General features: G+C 32.1%; 1 protein-coding gene and 1 long non-coding RNA gene across 2 annotated transcripts in view; both read left to right on the plus strand.

Annotated features, from left to right (window-relative positions):
* LOC117100315 overlaps window positions 1-4960 on the plus strand; it is an 8709-nt gene extending 3749 nt beyond the window's left edge. The window contains exons 4-5 of the mRNA XM_033239965.1: window positions 3840-4400; window positions 4917-4960. Coding sequence (XP_033095856.1) covers window positions 3840-4400; window positions 4917-4960 — 605 coding nt within the window. The remainder of the gene's footprint in view (window positions 1-3839; window positions 4401-4916) is intronic.
* Window positions 4961-5168: 208 nt separating this feature from the next.
* LOC117100316 lies at window positions 5169-13898 on the plus strand. Its single transcript, XR_004444112.1, has 6 exons — window positions 5169-5295; window positions 5830-5884; window positions 8073-8122; window positions 8519-8626; window positions 12536-12585; window positions 12978-13898. It is a non-coding gene; the product is annotated as an uncharacterized LOC117100316 (long non-coding RNA).
* The last annotated feature ends 7421 nt before the right edge of the window (window positions 13899-21319 follow it).

Here is a 21319-nt window from a genome sequence, read left to right on the forward strand (position 1 = left end):
CATATATATATAATTAATGAACTATTACAAAGTTAACCCAACAAAAAAAAGTAATAGTGAAATTTTGCTTTAAAATACCAATTTTTGGATCGGGGTATGGGAAACATGTTCATGTTTTTAGTCACTTTTAGGGTTCTTTTTCTATAACTGTGAAAACTGACAGGACCTTAGTTAAATAGTTACCCATTATAGTCGTTCATTGGTGGCCCAAGGGGATCTGATGGGGTGGGGCCAAACACAGGGCCGACTAGACCCTCGGTCAGAGTCCAGAAAAAAAAATCCCCGGGCTTATGGGAGAGTTTTTTTTTTGTTTTTTTTTAGCTTAGTATGGCCCAAAATTTTGCTTTAAAACCAAAATATAAGGGATTGGCAATCAAAATAATTTTTTACGGATAAGCAAATCATTATTTGTGGTGTGGTGGCATCGGACGATGGGATTCTAGGCCTGTCTGACGGGAATTCCCACCTCCCAACCAAATTTGGAATGATGACGTCAACACACCAAATTCCAAGACTACAACAATCAAAATTAAAGGAAATGTTAACCTATTTAAATTTAATCTTTGTACACTACATTTTTCTTCATTATCATTATTATACTATTATGTTCTTACTTTATAATATCATTAATATAGTAGTATCATTATTCTTATGCGTTTAAACAAATATATAGTTTATAATTTACATTAAGATTAGCGTTAGTACTGTTATTCTTACAATACTGATGTCATTATTATTATTATCATCATCATCTTCCTCATTGTCATTCCCATCCTCATTATAATCCCCATTATAAGGAGGATGTTAATGATGAGGAGAAGAAAGACGATGAGGATGATGGTGAGGAAAAAGATGATGGTGATTATGATTGATGGTTGTTGATGATAATGATTATGGTGAGGAAGAAGATGATGGTGATTATGATTGATGGTTGTTGATGATAATGATTGTGATGATGGTGATGAGAACGATAGAAAATGATAGATGAGAATGATGATGATGATGATGAATGATGAGAATCATCCCTCTTACACTCACCATCGTCATCATCTTCATTCTCGTCCTCCTCACCATCATCATCATCCTCATGATGATGATGAAGAGGATAAGGATGAAAATGATGATGGTAATGATGATGATGATGATGATAATAATGAGGATGATGGTAATGATGATTATGGTGATGAAGATAAGCATGATGATGAGGAGGATGAGGATGATGCGGTTGATAAGTAAGGAAGATGATGAGGTAGATGAGGATTGATGATAGATAATGATGAGGAAGAAAATGTTTTGGATAATGATGAAAATGATGATGGTAATGATGATGATGATGATGACAGCAATCAGGATGATGATGAGGATGACGATAATAATGAGGATGATGGTAATGATGATTATAATTATGGTGATGAAGATAAGAATGATGATGAGGAGGATGAGGATGATGCGGTTGAAAAGTAAGGAAGATGATGAGGTAGATGACGATTGATGATGGATGATGATGAGAAAGAAAATGATGCTGATAAGGATGATGAGGATAATGATGATAATAATGAGGAGGATTAGGATGATGAGCTTGATGATGATGAAAATAAGGATGATGATTATGATTGATGATAATGGTTGTTGATGAGTATGATTGACGAGAATTATGATGTTGATGAGGTTAATAATGACGAATGATGAGAAACATTCCCTCTACCCCTCATCCTCATCTTCATTCTTGTCGTCCTCCTCTTCATAATCATCCTCATGATGAGGATGATGATTGATAACTATAATTAATAAGGATGATGATGTGGTTGATGATGATGAGGACAAGGATGATGATGGATGATGATGACAGATGATGATTGTAATGAGGATGCAGATGATGAGGATGATAATGACAATGATGATAATAATGAGGACTATGATGATGAATGATGGATGACTGATGATAAGGATGAGGTTGATGATGATGAGGAAAAGGATGATGGATGAGGATGATTAGTAGGATGAAGGTGATGGTGATGATGATAACGATGATTGGTGAGGATGGTGATGAGGGTGACGATAATGGATGATGGACCAACTTTACGTGTAAATTTAAACAATGTGGACTGGACCCATTGTACGCAAAAATATTCAATTTCTGGACACATTTTCTTAAATTTTACCCATTTTTAGCTAAATACGAGAAATATGGATCCATTTTATGCATAAAATTACATAAAATGTAAAAAAAAAAATGTAAAAAATTACATTTTTAAAATGTGGACCCATTAGAAAAACAGTGTGGGACTGTCCCAACTGTGCAAATAGCTGGCTACGCCATTGATGATGACGAGGATGATGTTGAATGAGGATGAATATGATGATGAGGATGATGATGAGGAAAATGATGAAGTATGTGGAGGATGAAAATTACGAGGATGATGATAACGACGATAGATGATTGATGAGGACGTGATGAAGATGAGGACGATGACGATGGATGAGTATGATGTGATGATGATGGTGATTTTTTCAACGATCGATGACAGTAAGGGTGATTATGATGATTAGACAACAATGAGAATGATGATGACGATGACGAATATGATGAGGATGATGATGACGGATGATGATAATACTGTAATGATTGATGATCAATAGTGGTAATAAAAATATAAATAATATTATTATATAACAGTACTAACAATGTAATTCATTTCAATAATAAAATATAATTTTAAAATAACAAGAATACAATATAGTAATATATAATATAATAATACTAATAATGATTTCAACAATAATAAATAAGTATAATACTATTAAAGTAATGATATTTATATATATTCTATATGTGTACATTGCTTTGATAAGATTGTATTTTATACTTTGAGCATAATAATAATCTTACAAAAATAACCATTTTCCCCGCCAAGATAAACGCCATCTTGGAAATTGGCATTATGATCATTTCAATCAAATTTGATAAAGATGGCAAAGAGTAATTAGTTAACATTTATAACAAAACTAGAAGTTACTAAAATAATGCCATAGTTTTTTCAATTTTTTTTTTCAAGTCCAGAAATTGAATTGTTGGGTCTTTCAGAGCAAAATTTAGCTATTTTTTTCCCAGTGGGTTTGTATTCTGATAATTATTATATTATAAGATGTGTATAAGAGACAGCTCTACCCCTCATCCTCATCTTCATTCTTGTCGTCCTCCTCTTCATAATCATTTATTTTTGTATGTATAATGTTGTTTTAAAATTGCTCTGATAACAATAAAGTTAATTTTACATTTTAAAGATGTTTTACCGCCAAAATGGCAGCCATCTTGGAATTTTTTGTGATGGCGTCATCATTCCGATTAAATTTTTTAACGAGAGTGAAGAGTAACTATTTAGCCAAGTTCTAGTTACATTTGATATACATAGCATATGTATAAAATGACTAAAAACATACATTTATTTCCCCTACCCCCATCTTAATTAGTCAAAAATAGGATATTTCGTGTCAAAATTTCAAAGTGCTATAAAAAAAGTTGCCCAAGCTCTAAGAATGGGGATTTTTTTTCTGAGAGACTATATGATATACTGATTCAGAAAAACCAAAAATAAATTTTCCTTTACTTTTTTCCCGCTAATTTCCTACTGCACCCAGGCTATTATGAAGTTACAAGTGTTAAATTAAAAGTTACTTTGGCATCCAACCGATTTTTATGCCCACCCCTGGCTTAGTGCCAGGTTAAATAGGTTTAAAAAAATTGACATTCCAGCATGTTTTGGCTATTTTTTCTGAAACACGATTTGTGACGAGTGACTGGTTTGGCTTGTCGTTTTTATTAACATTGTGGTTCTTAGGAATCTCTGATGAAGACTTCAGACAATTGCTGGTAAAAGTGTCTGAATGGTATGATGACCGTGGGTACATCGACATGCTGAAAATGTTGTACAGAGACAATGCGACTGATGTCTATTTGTTAGAAAATGCCTCTGACACGATGACTTTGCTGCAATTGCTTTATGATTCTGATGATCTGTCTCCATCTGATCTGACGCTTCTCTATGAAACTGTAAAGGCAACTCGGCAATTTGGTTTGGAACGGATAATTAAAGATCAAATACCATCATGTCCAAATATCAAGGAAATCAAAATTTCAAAATTCAAGCCATACAGACTAAAGCTGATGAATCTGGGATTCTCACTGGCCAAGTTTGATGTAGTAAAAATCAGTGGACTTTATAATAATCCAGTAAAGAGGTATAAAGATGGCTGGAGTCTGATTAGTGATATGGAGCACAGAAAAATAATTTGTGAAGCAAATATGAAGGAGTTCATTAAAAAGTTAGAGAAAAACAATTTCCACCAAGCAATCTCTGCTTTATGTGAAGGTTTGTTTAGGCTAAGCTTTTTTATATCTTGTTTAGCGAACAGGCCGACTGCAAATATTGATGATTTTGAATAAAAATAAAATTGTATTTTTGGCCTATTAGCGCACCCGCCGCCACGAAAAGGTGGAAATTTCAGAAAAAAATATAACTTTTTCTTTATTTTTATTATTCGCCCTCCACTGCCTTGAAATCTCCAAAAATAAGATATGTATATTTCTTCCTAATTATATAAATCTGAAGCATTTAACCTTCTAAGAATTTACTCTAGTCTTTAGTTAACTTTTAGTCTATACATTAAAGAACCTTTCACAGTATACTAATTTTAAACCATCCCGTTGTACATTCATCAATAAAATGTTGTTTTTATTTTCTCCTCCATCTCGATATTTTTGGCAAAACTATTTGCTAAAAAAGAAAACAAAATTTTATTTTATTTTTATTTCGCTCCAATGATCTTTAAAAAAAATAAGTACGCTAGACAAGGAATAAACAAACTCTTGCCTTATAATGGAAGGTTTAAAATTATTATTTATTTCACTTCTTTAGATTTTACAAATTGCCCACAACATTCTGTCAACATCTGGTTATAGATTTAAAGTGTTTTTCTGCTTAAGCCTTAAATACCTCCAATCTTTTTTTTTTAACTTATCCGATAACCAACTTATTTAACATAACTGAATGAACTTGTAAATGTTTTTCTTTTTGCCCACTGTTGGTTGGGACTGCTGAAATATTTTTACACCCAGTTTTCTCAAAGGGCCAATGGTGCACTATTTTATGTCACTTTGGTTGCTTTTATTTGCCATTTAGTGTTGCTGTACATACATATAAATAATGTACTTTAGTTCATTAATGTTATTTTTTTGTTCAGATATTGGAAAATCTAAAAAAAAACACGAAAGAAAAGATCAGGTACCCAAAGAAGGTACGTACGTATGTGGTGCTATTCTTTTTTTTTCCATATTTTATTCAGTTACTTCTGAATTGACAATTAAAGCTGACCAGAAAAAATTAATACATTGTGATTCATTGCGTATCATTCCTATTGAAACAACTGATTGTGAAATGTTATATAAAAAAAGGGTTTTTTTTTTAGGTAAATACAGTTTTGATCGATACTTGTGTTTTTTTATTCAGAACATTAGCAAGACTACATTTTTATGATGCCAAAATTATTTACTTATTTAGAAATTTTTTTTTTATTCATTACATTTTGTTACGATAAGTTTATACATAAAAAGTTTATGTACATGTTGAAAGTTTTAAAGCCTATGAATCTGCCCCAACACTGCCTGCACAATACATACTATTTAACTTGAAATTTTGTGGAAAATCAGCTAAGACAGTGTCAAAGAGCATGTACTTAATCTTCGTTTGTTGTATTTTTGCTGAGCATATCTGAATAAATAAAAATGATAATAATTTAACTTTGCTCATAATTATTCATTTGCTTGTTCAGAGTTCGGAAATGCTCCTCCAGAGAAGAAAAGGAAAAGGTCAGGCACCAAAAGAAGGTATGAAATATTTTAAAATTTAATTGAATTTTTTTGCATTGCAAATTATTGTTATATTTCAATTGTAACTCATACAATTAAAATAAAAAATATAAACTACTACATTTCTAAAAATATGTACCTTAAAAAAATGATCAGAATTATGAAATATGAATAATTATATCTTAAGTAACAGAGTGAGTCAAAATAGACTGTGTTTTTGTAGGTTTGCGGTGTATTTTTAACAACAAAATCAAGATTTTACCCCCAAAATTGGTTGTAACGAACATAAAATTATAATTTTTTTAAATTGAGATACCAAGTTGAGTCCTATACTACGTGATTCAATCGCTATCACAAGGTTTGGATGGGGTTTGCGGTGTTTTTTTAGAGGCTTGCAGGGTTTAGCAATACCCTTCTGTGACAGTGGATAAAGATTAATATTTAAAAAAATAAATGTGGTTGAACTTTAACTATGTATTCATCAGGAATGAAAAATTATCCATATTTGCAAGATTATATGCACAAGTACAATATGTAGTAGCAATATGTTACTCAAAACTCTGTGGTATTCAATAATTTGTAGGTTTTATATATAATGATAGCCTATTGCATCATGTGTATTGCATATTACATTTTGCATATTGTTTATATTTCACGATACCCTGCACGTATGTGTTTGTGTTTTTTGCACTTATCTATTAATGGGCGTATAAACAACTCAATTTGTGTAGTTATGGCAGTGATAAGAGATTAAATTTTGAACAAGTTATCATTTTGCAATAGACCAACATTGTTTTAAAATAGGCCTATGAATTGTGAATTGGTCATTATTTTAATTCATGCTACCTTCTGTGTCCAGATAAACATTTCTAACCTGGGTACTTTTCTGGGCCCATTCTTTAGCATTATGAACAGGGCATTTTTGTGAGAATAATAGGTCTATTGTTTTTGAGTTATACCGGAAGAATAGGATGCCCTGAAAGTCAAGCTCTTTAAAAAAAAAAATCTGTTTGTGTGAGGGTCCCTCATGAACATTACACACACACCCAACTCCAAACGACCAAATCAGATGTGGATCTCTTCGGTCTGCTGTGAACATAGCAAAGGCATGCTCTGATCGCAGTTTTTAGGCCTGTATAGGTACTATCACTCCCATATAAACATCTTTAAGCAAAGTTGCAAGGCTGACCTGGAGGTCAAATGTACTTGATAGAGAGAGACCTTGCTTTTAAATAAGCCAGAAAAGATTAGAAAACAATAAATTAAAAAAACATACAAAAAAGTAAAACCCAAAACAGGTGCAAAAATTAACATATTTCATTATCAAGTTGTATTACTGTGGTTTATTTATTAATGTACTTTTTATTAATTCATTTAGTATTAGCATTTTTTTAAAATGGACTATTTTAAAAGGTGTTTGGCTGCCATATTTATCGGATAAGTGTTTTGCATGATCATGGTCATGCATAGTCTAATGATGTCAGGTGTGATATTTTATTTAGTTTAAGTATATAAAACTAATATACAAGATAATTGTTGACATTGTTCAATGGTCAATCCGATAAATAAAAAACACCAATTCAATAAATATCAAATTTGCTTTTACTTTTGGTCATAAGAAGAGAAATGCTTATTATTATTATAGTCAGTCCAGCCCTCTGAGAACATCTAAAAATTAAAAATTACAAAAAACAAAAGATTTATTGTCAAAATAGTATAAAAAATCACAACCCCTGTACACATCTTAGCTGACATGGCATGTCAATTTGGGTCCCAACTGTATTTTGAAAGAGGGCCCCTCACAACCAGTTACACCACCGAATAGGAGTTCTGGTTCTCTTGTATAAATAGAACAGATGGTGTTTAACATAAAAAAAATATGGTTGTCATGTAAAATGTGTATCCTCACTATTACACAAATGTTCTTATCTTTGATCTTTGTTATATTGGATCTTTGGTAAAGTGGATGATAAAGTGCACTAAAAATTATGGCATGGCTTTTATTTGTACGCTTTTCTATTATGTTCACACATAAATTCAATAATGATAGGATTATAAAATTACGATACAGCTCTCTGAAATTATTAGTAAACATGGTAATTTAAATAAATTACAGAAACAATTCATATTTTAAGAGAAAATAATATCATATTTTCAATTCTTATTTATATGTAAGACAGTAACTAAAATATTCAATATTTTGTAGATAATGAAGATTAAGCAAAATTCCAAATTTAGGCAGGCCATTCAACCAAGGTACAGTATTTTACGTAATGAAATTATTATGTATGAGAATAATTGTAATAATATTTTGTGTATTTTTAGTTGATTACTTGGTCGAATGACAATCCTTTATATGGGTTGGAGTGGAGCTGTCGTTTGGTAGCAAATATACTTAAATTTAAATTAACGAGAGAAAAAAAATTGACTTACTGAGACTCATAATGCCACTTGTGGAATTGGAACATTGTTATTGGGGAAAATACAGTATATTCCGGTATTGGGTGATGAGGAAAAAACAATGTCTGTACGTTTTTCTCATGATTTTTTGCTATTGTTATTGTTATTATTATTATTATTGTATTATTATTATTATTATTGTTATTGTTATTTTATTGAATTGATTACAATTGTTACTTCTTGTTCTTACAGAGGAAACGATGCACTCCTTTCTGAAAATATATATAGAGACCAGTAATTGATTTACCACAATGCTTTACTGCTCTTGACTTACGCACTTTTATAAAGTTCAACAGGAAGGTAAATCATTGGAATGTACTGGCTTTAATGCTGGTATTAATCACATATAAATTGACCTGTTATTATTATTATAAAATATAGATTTTTTTTTTCATTTTCATTACAAGTTCCCTCTTTGAGTTGAGCAACCAAATGTTGATTGACGTTTGTATACGCGTGTCTGTAAAGTTTCCTTGAAACCCACCCTCAAGCATGAGAAAAAAAAATGGACTTGCCCACTTTCGTGAATTAAATATTTAGGCATATGGGGGGGGGGCCCTCTTTATGGAGTGACGCTCTTTATGCTAACCATGAAGATGTACAGTAAGTGTAACTGATTGGCTTACAGTAAACCTTCAAACTATTGTAATATAGCCACATTTAAACTCCCTTTAATTTAACGAAACAATAAGATACTTAATTAGGCAAATTTTTAAATTAAATTCTCTATACAGAATTTACAGTACACTGTAGTTAATGTGTTATAGATTGTAAAAACTGTTGAATATTTAAAAAATCTTTCAAATAAAAAAAAAATCTTTTGCTTGACGTTAGGCATTAGTCATTTGTGAAAAAAAATGATAAGCTACAGTATGTCAAGTGTTATTTTGAAGAGTGGTGGATTCAAGGGGGAACCCAGCCAGCACAGGCCCCCAACCTCCTAATTTTTTTCAAAGTTGTAAAAAAAATGGAGAAAACAGACAAAATTGTATTCAACTTTTAATCTGAGAGCCTAAATTTTAAGTATGGGACTCTGTATGCATTTTCTGGCCATCTATAGATGTGCCATAATCACAAATTTTCTTACCTCAGCCCCAATATGGTGGAGCTAAGGTGTTATAGATCCTCCATCTGCGAAAGAACCCAGTGGCGGATTCAAGAGGGCTCAGTCCGCAAATTGTTCGATTTAAAAAAAAAAATGGAGATATAAAGAAAATTATATTTAAATTTTCAAAAACGTTCCGCCGCCATTGAGTAGGGCCTGGAAAATGCACAACTCTCCGTTCAGCTGTTCTAAAAATTGATTATCTATAACCATGCTTACAGTATGTACGTGCCATGATGATACTGAATGAATACTGGATGAATGTACTGTATATATGCTTTATAATTTGTATTTATTTAATTTAGAAAAATAGATTTTACCTATCAGCCCCCATCTGCCCCGAACTTTCGGCGCCCCTGCTTATGTAGGAATAAGATACTGTACTTTTACAGTCAAAACGATTATACTTGTATTGTATTGTGTATACCAAGACTGATCAGTAGCTATGACATTTGACCCTGACATTTTGACCTTTCGCCAACTTTTTGAAAATGTGTTACCAAGCCAAAAATGATTCTTGGACCACCCTAAACCAATTTCTGAAGTCAAATTCTCTGGACCTAAAAGTGCATACAAAAACCTGGTCTGGCTACTAGGGTATAATATGTATGATAATATGTATGTAGTTTTATTATTAATAATATGTAATTAACAAATTTTACCAGAAGGTGTACTGACTATGTTCAAATAAAATAAAACAAAAGTGACTCCAAATAGAGAAAGTGAGGCCATATTTACTCAAACAAATTGTACAGTTTTGAATCATTTTATACATTTTATACTTTTAAAATAACTGATTGGATCCATGCAAATCAACTATCTTAATTTAAAAAACTATGTGCTTTTTGTAACACTCACTGAATTACAATTGTCTCCTTATTTTCCAAATTGATGTATAGTACTAGTAGAGTTGCATATATTAAATTTCTAAGCATATAAATAGGCCAAACATCGCATGGAGAGCCACATTGACAGTAATAAATTTTACTTTTGGTTATCCCGACGGGAGAATCAGATACCAAAATTTTTTGCATCTTAATATCTTTTTTTGATTGCTTTATCTTTTTATATTGTACTGTATACGGCAAAATAAATGAAATGAAATAGACATTCACCCAAATTTATCTAAAAATATTACAAGAAATGTCACGTACCATATACAACCATTTTTTCTGTGCTATATTTAGATTGATTGATGATACACTTATTTTACAATATTTAGGTTATGCTTTTATTTACTAGTTTTATTTGATAGTAGGATTTCTATAGCGCACATATTCAGAATACTGTTCAATGCGTCTTTAGAAAATCTACTTTAAAAACAAGCTGTTAGATTTATTTATAATCGACTAGCGCACTCAACACCATATTTCACCAGCAAATAATTTTTAAAATATCCGACCTTACGGATTTTAACAAATTCATTTTCATTTTAAGTTGAAACTGGGACGATACCTTTACTTCACAAGACCTTTACTTCCACAGAATAGTACTACTCGTACTACTCATATTTGTATTCATCAAGCTTCATCTTTCTATCTTCCTGCCTACAGTTTTACTCTATTATTTTAGCAATCCTAAATATTGGCTTGATATTCCTTCGAGCCTTGGCAATAAAGATTCTCCTCTGAAAAAATTACCTTTATTTTAAGAGATGTGTATGAATGAATAGATATGTATACAAGCAGTACCTGACAAGGGTTTTTGAATTTGCATGTTAGATAGGCCTGTCTATATGAATAGGCCTATGTATAGTTTTCATGCAAATGAATAACATTTATTGATTGATTCATGCTATTTTAGATTTTAATGTACTGTATTCTATAGTTTTTATATCGTTGTAGATGGTCATTGCGAATCGATGGTGTTGTTCCACACTTCTGCTTTAATGACGTATACCCTTTGCTGACGAAAATAATAACAATAATCTAAAGATAGAATTAAATTTTTATGACAACTATAACTTACTGTTCTTTTGTATGTACTGTATTTTGTATTTTAAACTTGAAATGTTGAATAAAGGATTTCATATTTAAAAGTAAATTAAGTGTATGTATTGTCGATTGTTATTACAATTTTTTTATTGTTATTGTGGCCTTCCGGCTTTGATGGAACAGCCACCACCCTCAAGAAATTCCAAAAACCTTTATAGCAGCGGTGAATAAAGCTCACTGATCTCAGTGAAGTTTCTGGAAGATAGGGATGTAGCAAATTAGAAATTTAGTTTAGGAGCATGCAATATGAAATGATTTATATGTAAGTAGAACTTGGCCAATTTAAGCATTGTCAACCAATAAATGGTTGTATTTTGAAGGTACAATCCCAACAATAAAAATAGACTATTAGCACACAAACAAACAAACAAAAATTCCAATATAAAAACTGCAGAAAACAGTCGTAGTAGTGCTCAATCTGGGTTAAGTAACCAAATTTATTGATTGTTTTGTTATTCCATACCAGGAATTATGTTGGTTTGGTACTTTTGGTCATAAGAAGAGAAATGCTTATTATTATTATGGTCAGTCCAGCCCTCTGGGAACATCTAAAAGTTAAAAACTACAAAAAACGAAAGATTTATTGTCAAAATAGTATAAAAAATCACAACCCCTGCTTTTAAACTAGCCCATCAGTGGTACACATCTTAGCTGACATCGCATGTCAATTTGGGTCCCAACTGTACTTTTGTAAGAGGGCCCCTCACAACCAGTTACACCACCGAATAGTAGTTCTGGTTCTCTTGTATAAATAGAACAGATGGTGTTTAACATAAAAAAAAATATGGTGTCATGTAAAATGTGTATCCTCACTATTATACAAATGTTCTTATCTTTGATCTTTGTGATATTGGATCTTTGGTAAAGTGGATGATAAAGTGCACTAAAAATTATGGCATGGCTTTTATTTGTACGCATTTCTATTATGCTCACACATAAATTCAATAATAATAGGATTATAAAATTACGATACAGCTCTCTGAAATTATTAGTAAACATGGTAATTTAAATAAATTACAGAAACAATTCATATTTTAAGAGAAAATAATATCCTATTTTCCATGCTTATTTATATGTAAGACAGTAACTAAAATATTCAATATTTTGTAGATAATGAAGATTAAGCAAAATTCCAAATTTAGGCAGGCCATTCAACCAAGGTACAGTATTTTACGTAGTGAAATTATTATGTATGAGAATAATTGTAATAATATTTTGTGTATTTTTAGTTGATTACTTGGTCGAATGACAATCCTTTATATGGGTTGGAGTGGAGCTGTCGTTTGGTAGCAAATATACTTAAATTTAAATTAACGAGAGAAAAAAAATTGACTTACTGAGACTCATAATGCCACTTGTGGAATTGGAACATTGTTATTGGGGAAAATATATTCCGGTATTGGGTGATGAGGAAAAAACAATGTCTGTACGTTTTTCCCATGATTTTTTTGATATTGTTATTGTTATTATTATTATTATTGTATTATTATTATTATTATTGTTATTGTTATTTTATTGAATTGATTACAATTGTTACTTCTTGTTCTTACAGAGGAAACGACGCACTCCTTTCTGAAAATATATATAGAGACCAGTAATTGATTTACCATAATGCTTTACTGCTCTTGACTTACGCACTTTTATAAAGTTCAACAGGAAGGTAAATCATTGGAATGTACTGGCTTTAATGCTGGTATTAATCACAGGGGAAATCTATTCCCTTTATTGAAGATTGGACCTAATTTAATGTGCCTAAATTTAAATGGTTGTATGTTGTCAAGTGATAATGTTAATGATATGATTAGTAGATATCTGAAAAGTGACAATTATGTCTTAAAAATTATTATGCTTTGTGGCAATAATCTTAGTAACATTAATGAATATTAAGTACACATACTTGCAAACCTAATGTGGTATTTGTGAATGGCTGTAATTGTCAGCTGTTTTTAGAATTAGTTACTATGTGTACAGTATATAATTTTAAAATAAAATTAAAGAATTAATTATTAGGAATAATGATCTCAGTGACATTAAGGGACAACATTGTGTTCTCTGTTTTAAAGTTGCCCCATTGCTTCATCATCTTGACTTGGCACATTGTAACTGGTGCTGTTTTAAATGCAAATGGTCCAAGAGTGTTGGAATAACAAAATAACATCTCCTTTGAAATGGTTTATTATCAGTACAAGATGCAAGATATAAGAGAGACAATGACATCCATGAAGTTAGTTAAAGGTTACAACTTAGATACCATTGAATGCAATTGGCCCACCCACTTTTTATTACTATTATTTTTTATTACTATTATTTATTATTATTATTATTATTATTATTGTATGTTATATTTATATAGCGCTAATGCCAACAAGGCCTCTAAGCGCTTCACATTACTACCCCCGGTCATTGGATTAAACGCCTATGGAACACAAACTGTTCAATATAGTTGCAGCAGCTACGTCAGTGCATTTTGGCATTTAACCCTACCAGGTACCCATTTATACTCCTGGGTAAAGAGAAGCAATGTAGATAAAGTGCCTTGCACTTTGATTGAAACCCTGACCTCGAGGTTGGGAAACCAAACCGTTCCCACTTCGCCAAACCACTTCTACGTTATTATTTGTTGCTTTATAAAGACCTTGTTTATTTGTGCCTTATAAATTGATCTGTTATTATTATAAAATGTAGATTTTTTTTTCATTTTCATTACAAGTTCCCTTTTTGAGTTGAGAAACCAAATGTTGATTGACGTTTGTATACGCGTGTCTGTAAAGTTTCCTTGAAACCCACCCTCAAGCATGAGAAAAAAAATGGACTTGCCCACTTTCATGAATTAAATATTTAGGCATATGTGGGGGGGGGGGGCCCTCTTTATGGAGTGACGCTCTTTATGCTAACCATGAAGATGTACAGTAAGTGTAACTGATTGGCTTACAGTAAACCTTCAAACTATTGTAATATAACCACATTTAAACTCCCTTTAATTTAACGAAACAATAAGATACTTAATTAGGCAAATTTTTAAATTAAATTCTCTATACAGAAATTACAGTACACTGTAGTTAATGTGTTATAGATTGTAAAAACTGTTGAATATTTAAAAAATCTTTCAAATAAAAAAAAAAATCTTTTGCTTGGCATTAGTCATTTGTGAAACAAAATGATAAGCTATGTCAAGTGTTATTTTGAAGAGTGGTGGATTCAAGGGGGAACCCAGTCAGCACAGGCCCCCAACCTCCTCATTTTTTTTCAAAGTTGTAAAAAAAATGGAGAAAACAGACAAAATTGTATTCAACTTTTAATCTGAGAGTGCCACTTCCGACCATTTAGGGGAGCCATAATCATAATTTTTTCTTACCTCAGCCCCAACAGTTGTGGGCTAAGGTGGGTGGACATTCCATTTGCACAAGGCCCTCCCTGGGTCCCTGTATTTCAACTTGCTGGACCCGCCACAGTTGGAGTAGGCCTATCATTTCTGTTGCTACTATAAAGGTAGTTTAAAGATAAAGATAATTTTTATCCATCGTGGGAAAAGTGAAGGTTTCGTCGGGGAATACCCATATTAAGGATACACCTCATGATTGACAATTCATTGAGATTGTGGAAGCAATCTCGACTTCGACTTTGTTTGGAAATCAGTGTCGGATTCAAGAGGGTGGAGCCTAAATTTTAAGTATGGGACTCTGCATTTTCTGGCCATCTATAGAGGTGCCATAATCACAAATTTTCTTACCTCAGCCCCAAGTATGGTGGAGCTAAGGTGTTATAGATCCTCCATCTGCGAAAGAACCCAGTTGCGGATTCAAGAGGGCTCAGTCCGCAAATTGTTCGATTTAAAAAAAAATGAAGATATAAAGAAAATTATATTTAAATTTTATGTCTGGAAGTGCTTCACTTCGCACTGCCTTATGCGCTTACAAAGATGAAAATTAGCATAATGTATTAATGTTGATAACAAAATTATTTTATCTGGTACCAATCTAAGCTCTTCTTTCCTTAGATGTTAGATGTGCTTGCAAAGAGAGCCACATCTGTCTCTTATACACATCTAGATGTGTATAAGAGACAGATGTTTAAGGTTATATCGGTTGATGAGGAATTTATTGATTAGGCCTATAACAGCAAATTGCATCAATTTATTTTGCAAAAACAAGGTTTCCAGCTTCAGAGGGGGCACATCTCCTGTCCGCACAAGGGCACACATTGGAGCTAACACCAGGCGTGTAACAGGGGTCTTGGGTCAGAGTGGGTATATTTTTTTAAATTTTTTTATTTCAACCATCTATAAAGAGGGTAACCCTTCTAGTTTAGCCCAGTAGGTTAACTGACATTCAGGGGCCCTCTTTAATAAAATTAAAGAACAGTAAAAACAACATCATCACAACATAATAATAATAATAATAATAATAATAAATACACATCTAGATGTGTATAAGGAATGAATACTGGATGAATGTACTGTACACTGTATACGCTTAATAATTTGTATTTATTTAATTTAGAAAAATAGATTTTTATCTATCAGCCCATCATCTGCCCCGAACTCTCGGCGCCCCTGCTTATGTAGGAATAAGATACTGTAATTTTACAGTCAAAACGATTATACTTGTATTGTATTGTGTATACCAAGACTGATCAGTACTAAATCCCCCTAAATGACGAACAAATTGGCACAAAAGTTAACTCTGGCTATCAACAGTGGTTGTGGAGATAATAAGGACTCTATAACTATGATATTTGAAACATGTCAAAGGTCACAAACATAATTTTCGGTCATTTTCTAGCAAACTTTTCTATTAGACCAAATAGAAACATTAATGTTCCGAACATATTGACACCACAATTAACTCTTTATCACCAGTGGTTGCGGAGTAATAATAACAAAATGTTCTATTAAAGCAAATAGAAACATGGATGTTCTGAACAAATAAGTACCAAAGGTAACTCTCTACCACCAGTGGTTGCGGAGATATGACGACCCTGTAGCTATGACATTTGACCCTGACATTTTGACCTTTCGCCAACTTTTTGAAAATGTTTTAAGAAGCCAAAAATGATTCTTGGACCACCCTAAACCAATTTCTGAAGTCAAATTCTCTGGACCTAAAAGTGCATACAAACCTGGTCTGGCTACTAGGGTATAATATGTATGTAGTTTTATTATTAATAATATGTAATTAACAAATTGTGCCAGAAGGTGCACTGACTATGTTCAAATAAAATAAAACAAAAGTGACTCCAAATAGAGAAAGTGAGGCCATATTTACTCAAACAAATTGTACAGTTTTGAATCATTTTATACATTTTATACTCTTAAAATAACTGATTGGATCCATGCAAATCAACTATCTTAATCTAAAAAACTATGTGCTTTTTGTAACACTCACTGAATTACAATTGTCTCCTTATTTTCCAAATTGATGTATAGTAGAGTTGCATATATTAAATTTCTAAGCATATACATAGGCCAAACATCGCATGGAGAGCCACATTGACAGTAATAAATTTTACTTTTGGTTATCCCGACGGGAGAATCAGAGACCAAAATTGTTCGCATCTTAATATCTTTTTTTGATTGCTTTATCTTTTTATATTGTACTGTATACAATACAATAATCTAAAGATAGAATTAAATTTTTATGACATATTTGTATGTACTGTATTTTGTATTTTAAACTTGAAATGCTGGATAAAGGATTTCATATTAAAAGGTAAGTTAAGTGTATGTATTGTTGATTGTTATAAAAATTGTTTTATTGTTATTGTGGCCTTCCGTCTTTGATGGAACAGCCGCCACCCTCAAGAAATTTAGTAAAATGAAATTCCAAAAACCTTTATGTGAATAAAGCTCACTGACCCCATTGAAGTTTCTGGAAGAGATATAGGGATGTAGCAAATTAGAAATTTAGTTTAGGAGCATGCAATATGAAATGATTTATATGTAAGTGAGCTTTGGCCAATATAAGCATTATCAACCAAGGTACAATCCCAACAATAAAAATAGACTATTAGCACAATAAATAAATGAATAAATAAATACATAAATAAATAAAATAAAATCAGAGATGGACAACAAATTTACTTCCTCATAATATTTTAGGCCTACAGCTTTTAGAACACTTGAAAATACCAATATAAAAACGGCAGAAAACAGTCATATTAGTGCTCAATCTGGGTTAAGTAATCAAATTTATTTATTGTTTAGATATTTAGATACCAGGAATTATGTTGGTCTAAGGCCAATCTGAGCCAAAATAACAGCGAACTCATTGTCCAATCGATGGCGTTGAGGCTTTATCAAAACGTTTTAATGCCCCCCACCGAGCAACAGTAAAAAAAGGTCTCCTACACAGTTGTAGAGCTTTGCCCATGAGAGCACACTCAGGCATTACAGTGTATTTTCCAACTCGCAAGCCTGTTGATATTTCAATTGCTTTAGAAATAGGTTTTCAAAAAAATACATTTGTAGTGGATCGTGGGAGCCTACATAAACACTTCACTAATGAAAACGACACTAAATAAATTCAAAGGGACGCTTCAATTCAATTTAATTTGTTGACATTCCAAAAGTAGGGCTATTGATCCATTTGTACTATGATACGAATATATAGAATACTCTTGTGCAATCCATGAGGTTGCTATGAGAATATTTACTGAACCATCACACAGTTGCCTATAGGCCTTTCTATTGTTATATCAAAAGCATTTTATAGTGTATTTGGCTTTCAGACTATGAAGGGTAGAGTGCTGTGGATGAGGTAATAAAGTATGTTATTGGTTTCAAAACAATTGAGGTTTTCTCCTTTCGGCATACGGCTCATTTCAAATCAATCGAAGTAATAAAATACATGTCTATTAACAAGTCAGAAAACGTACAGTATATAATTTGAATCTATGAGTTCATTTTATACTCCAAGATGCGTATTCCAAGATCACATAGGCCTACAGTAAGTGCATTTCTAATCACGTATTGGGCATATTTCTGTATAATGTGAGGGAATAATTTTAGGTACAAATATCGCAAATATTTTTAAAACTATATTTATATTCAGGTTTTACATTCTAATATTCAGGTTTTTCCATTCTAATTCTTTCAAACTAATTTAAACAGATTTTGTTTTGTTGTAGAATCATGATAATTGATTCTAAACTTTAAAAAAGGAAGTGTAAAAAAGGAAGTGTAATCATAAGGTATGAGTAAACGCAAATAAATATCAGCAGGGCATTGAATTTTTCTATTAACTCTCTTGTGCAATTTTTATATGGGCATACTTTTTCCTTAATCAAACTTATGTATTGTTCTACTTAATTTCTGTATTTAAAAAAATAATTGCAATAATGTTTTATTTAAACTCCGGGGAGGCTATTGATTTTGCCTATGTTGTTCTTTGTTTAGGCTAGTTACCATGATAATCTAAAGTTTGGTATGTTTAATTGGTTTGAAAATTGGCAGAATTTTGGGTATTGTTTTTGGTACGTGTGTGAATATGATAATTGCTCATTTGCATAACTAATGTTTACCTAATCAGGTAATTTAGGCTAGTTACCACGATATCTAAATTTTGATAAGTTTAATTGGTTTGAAACTTAGCAGAATGCAAGATGGTAATAAGAAGATAAAGCCTATTGTTTTTGTTATGTGTGTGAATATGCTAAAGCTCATTTACATAATTAATACTTCACTAATTAGGTAATTAGGCTAGTTTCCACGATAACTAAAGTTTGGTAAGTCTGATCATAGAGCAAAGAAACAGATGGTCTGATCGGTTTCAAACTCTGCACAATGCAAGATGGTAATAAGAACACAGAATCTATTGTTCTTGGTACATGTGTGAATTTTTCATTTGCATAATTAATATTTTACTAATCAGGTAATTTGGTCTAATTACCATGCTAACTAAAGTATTGTAAGTCGGATTGGTTTGAATGCAAGACTTGGCAGAATGTAAGATGGTAATAAAAAGGCTGAGCCTTTATATGTACGTGTTTGGCCATTTGCATAATCGTTTTCACTAATCAGGGAATTTATGCTAAGTACCATTTATGCTAAGTACCATCATACCAATACCATTGCTATAATTTAGTTTAGACGAAAAATTCAGTTGATTCACAATACTGTACATGTATTTTGTTTGTTATTGAAAATAAGATGATTTTATTATTGCAATAAACAATCTATATCTTCAGACATAACATGGATTTTAATTGTTAAAAGTAAGTAATCATATTATTATTATTATTATTATTTTTATTATTATTGTTTATTGTTGTTGTTTCATATTGAACTTTCTTCAAATTAAACTAATACTCACTGTTTGTTTTAAATGACAGCCTGTTAGGCTTAGTCAGATACGTACATGACAATCGTCTAATTTTTTCCGATTAGTGTACTGCGTTTTTTAACGTGCACTCGAGCCATAATGCACACGGGACCAACGGGGGCGTAGGGTGGTTCATAAAACAAAATAAAAACTCATTTTTATCTGAAATGTGAATAAACTCTACAGTAATACAGATGATGAAACAAGTGAATTGTCGAAGTGAATCGTCACTTTTTATCATCGACGATTCACTTTTTTCATCATCAACGGTTCACTTTTCATCATCGACGATTCATTTTTTTTAAATCATCTCGACGATTTACTTGTCACTCATCATCGACGATTCACTTTTTAAAAAATTATTGACGGTTCACTGATTACCATCGAATTGTTGCTTAAACGGCGTTCCATAAAATTCACTACAGTACCCTTTTATTGTAAACGCAGAAAAAAGTGTAGATTTAAAATGTTAAAAAGCATAAAAAGTTACTTTGTTTACGCATTGCATAAGAATACCTACTGAAGTAATTAGGCGGAAATTACCTATCTATGTGTGTGTGAATGCTGAAGTGGGGTTTTTCTCACACTATCTAGTACATTGTTTAGCGTATCAAACCGTTATAATAATTATAATCATTGTTTTTATTTACGTCTCCATTAACTCAATGGGCTATTGTCACTTTTTATCATCGACGATTCACTTTTTTCATCATTATTGGTTCACTTTTCATCATTGACGATTCATTTTTTTTAATCATCGACGATTCACTTTTTCATCATCTACGGTTCACATTTCATCATCGACTATTCACTTGTTTTATCACCGACGATTCACTTGTTTCATCATCGACTATTTGCTTTTTTCATTATAGACGGTTCACTGGTTATCATGGAATTGTTGCTTGAATGACGTTCCATAGTATGAATTTATTGGAATAAATTTAGCATATGATTTTGGCATAAATATATGTAATTTACATTGTAAATTTCCGCCTCAAGGTGCACCCACACTATAAATACAGGAATCATGAATCATACTTCCTTCTTCATGGGTAGGGCCTGTCCGTAGTCTAGGCCTGTACGTAGTTGGATTAAGCTATCTGAACGGAACGGGAAATACTGACATCAGATACTTTATGTCCTTGTCCCACATGATTTTTTAGGGACCTCTGGATGGCCAGAAATTGCACTCTGGGACTCTGAAAGACATGTTTTGGCTTGGTGTTGGCCTATTCTTAATTTTTTTGGTCCGACTGCCCAACAAGCTCGGCCGGTGGTGGGGGAGGGGTTTGACTCGTCCCATAGGTGTAGATCCCGGGGGGATGGGTGATATATCCCCCAATATTTGACAAGGAGGCATGGTCCATTGTATCACCCCCCTCCAATATTTTGACTATGTATGGGATAAAATGGAGCTTTACACACTTCAAAAGACTGTCACAGAAATAATTTACAATGTCTTATGCCTGTCTCTTATACACATCTAGATGTGTATAAGAGACAGGGCCTACACCTCTATATGTCCACAGATAATCCCACCATCCACCAGGAATCCACAAAAATATCTGATTTTAAC

This window comes from Anneissia japonica, unplaced genomic scaffold (genome assembly GCF_011630105.1).
Source record: "Anneissia japonica isolate Jap-2015-1 unplaced genomic scaffold, ASM1163010v1 scaffold287794_len82564_cov112, whole genome shotgun sequence".
Classification (NCBI taxonomy): domain Eukaryota; kingdom Metazoa; phylum Echinodermata; class Crinoidea; order Comatulida; family Comatulidae; genus Anneissia; species Anneissia japonica.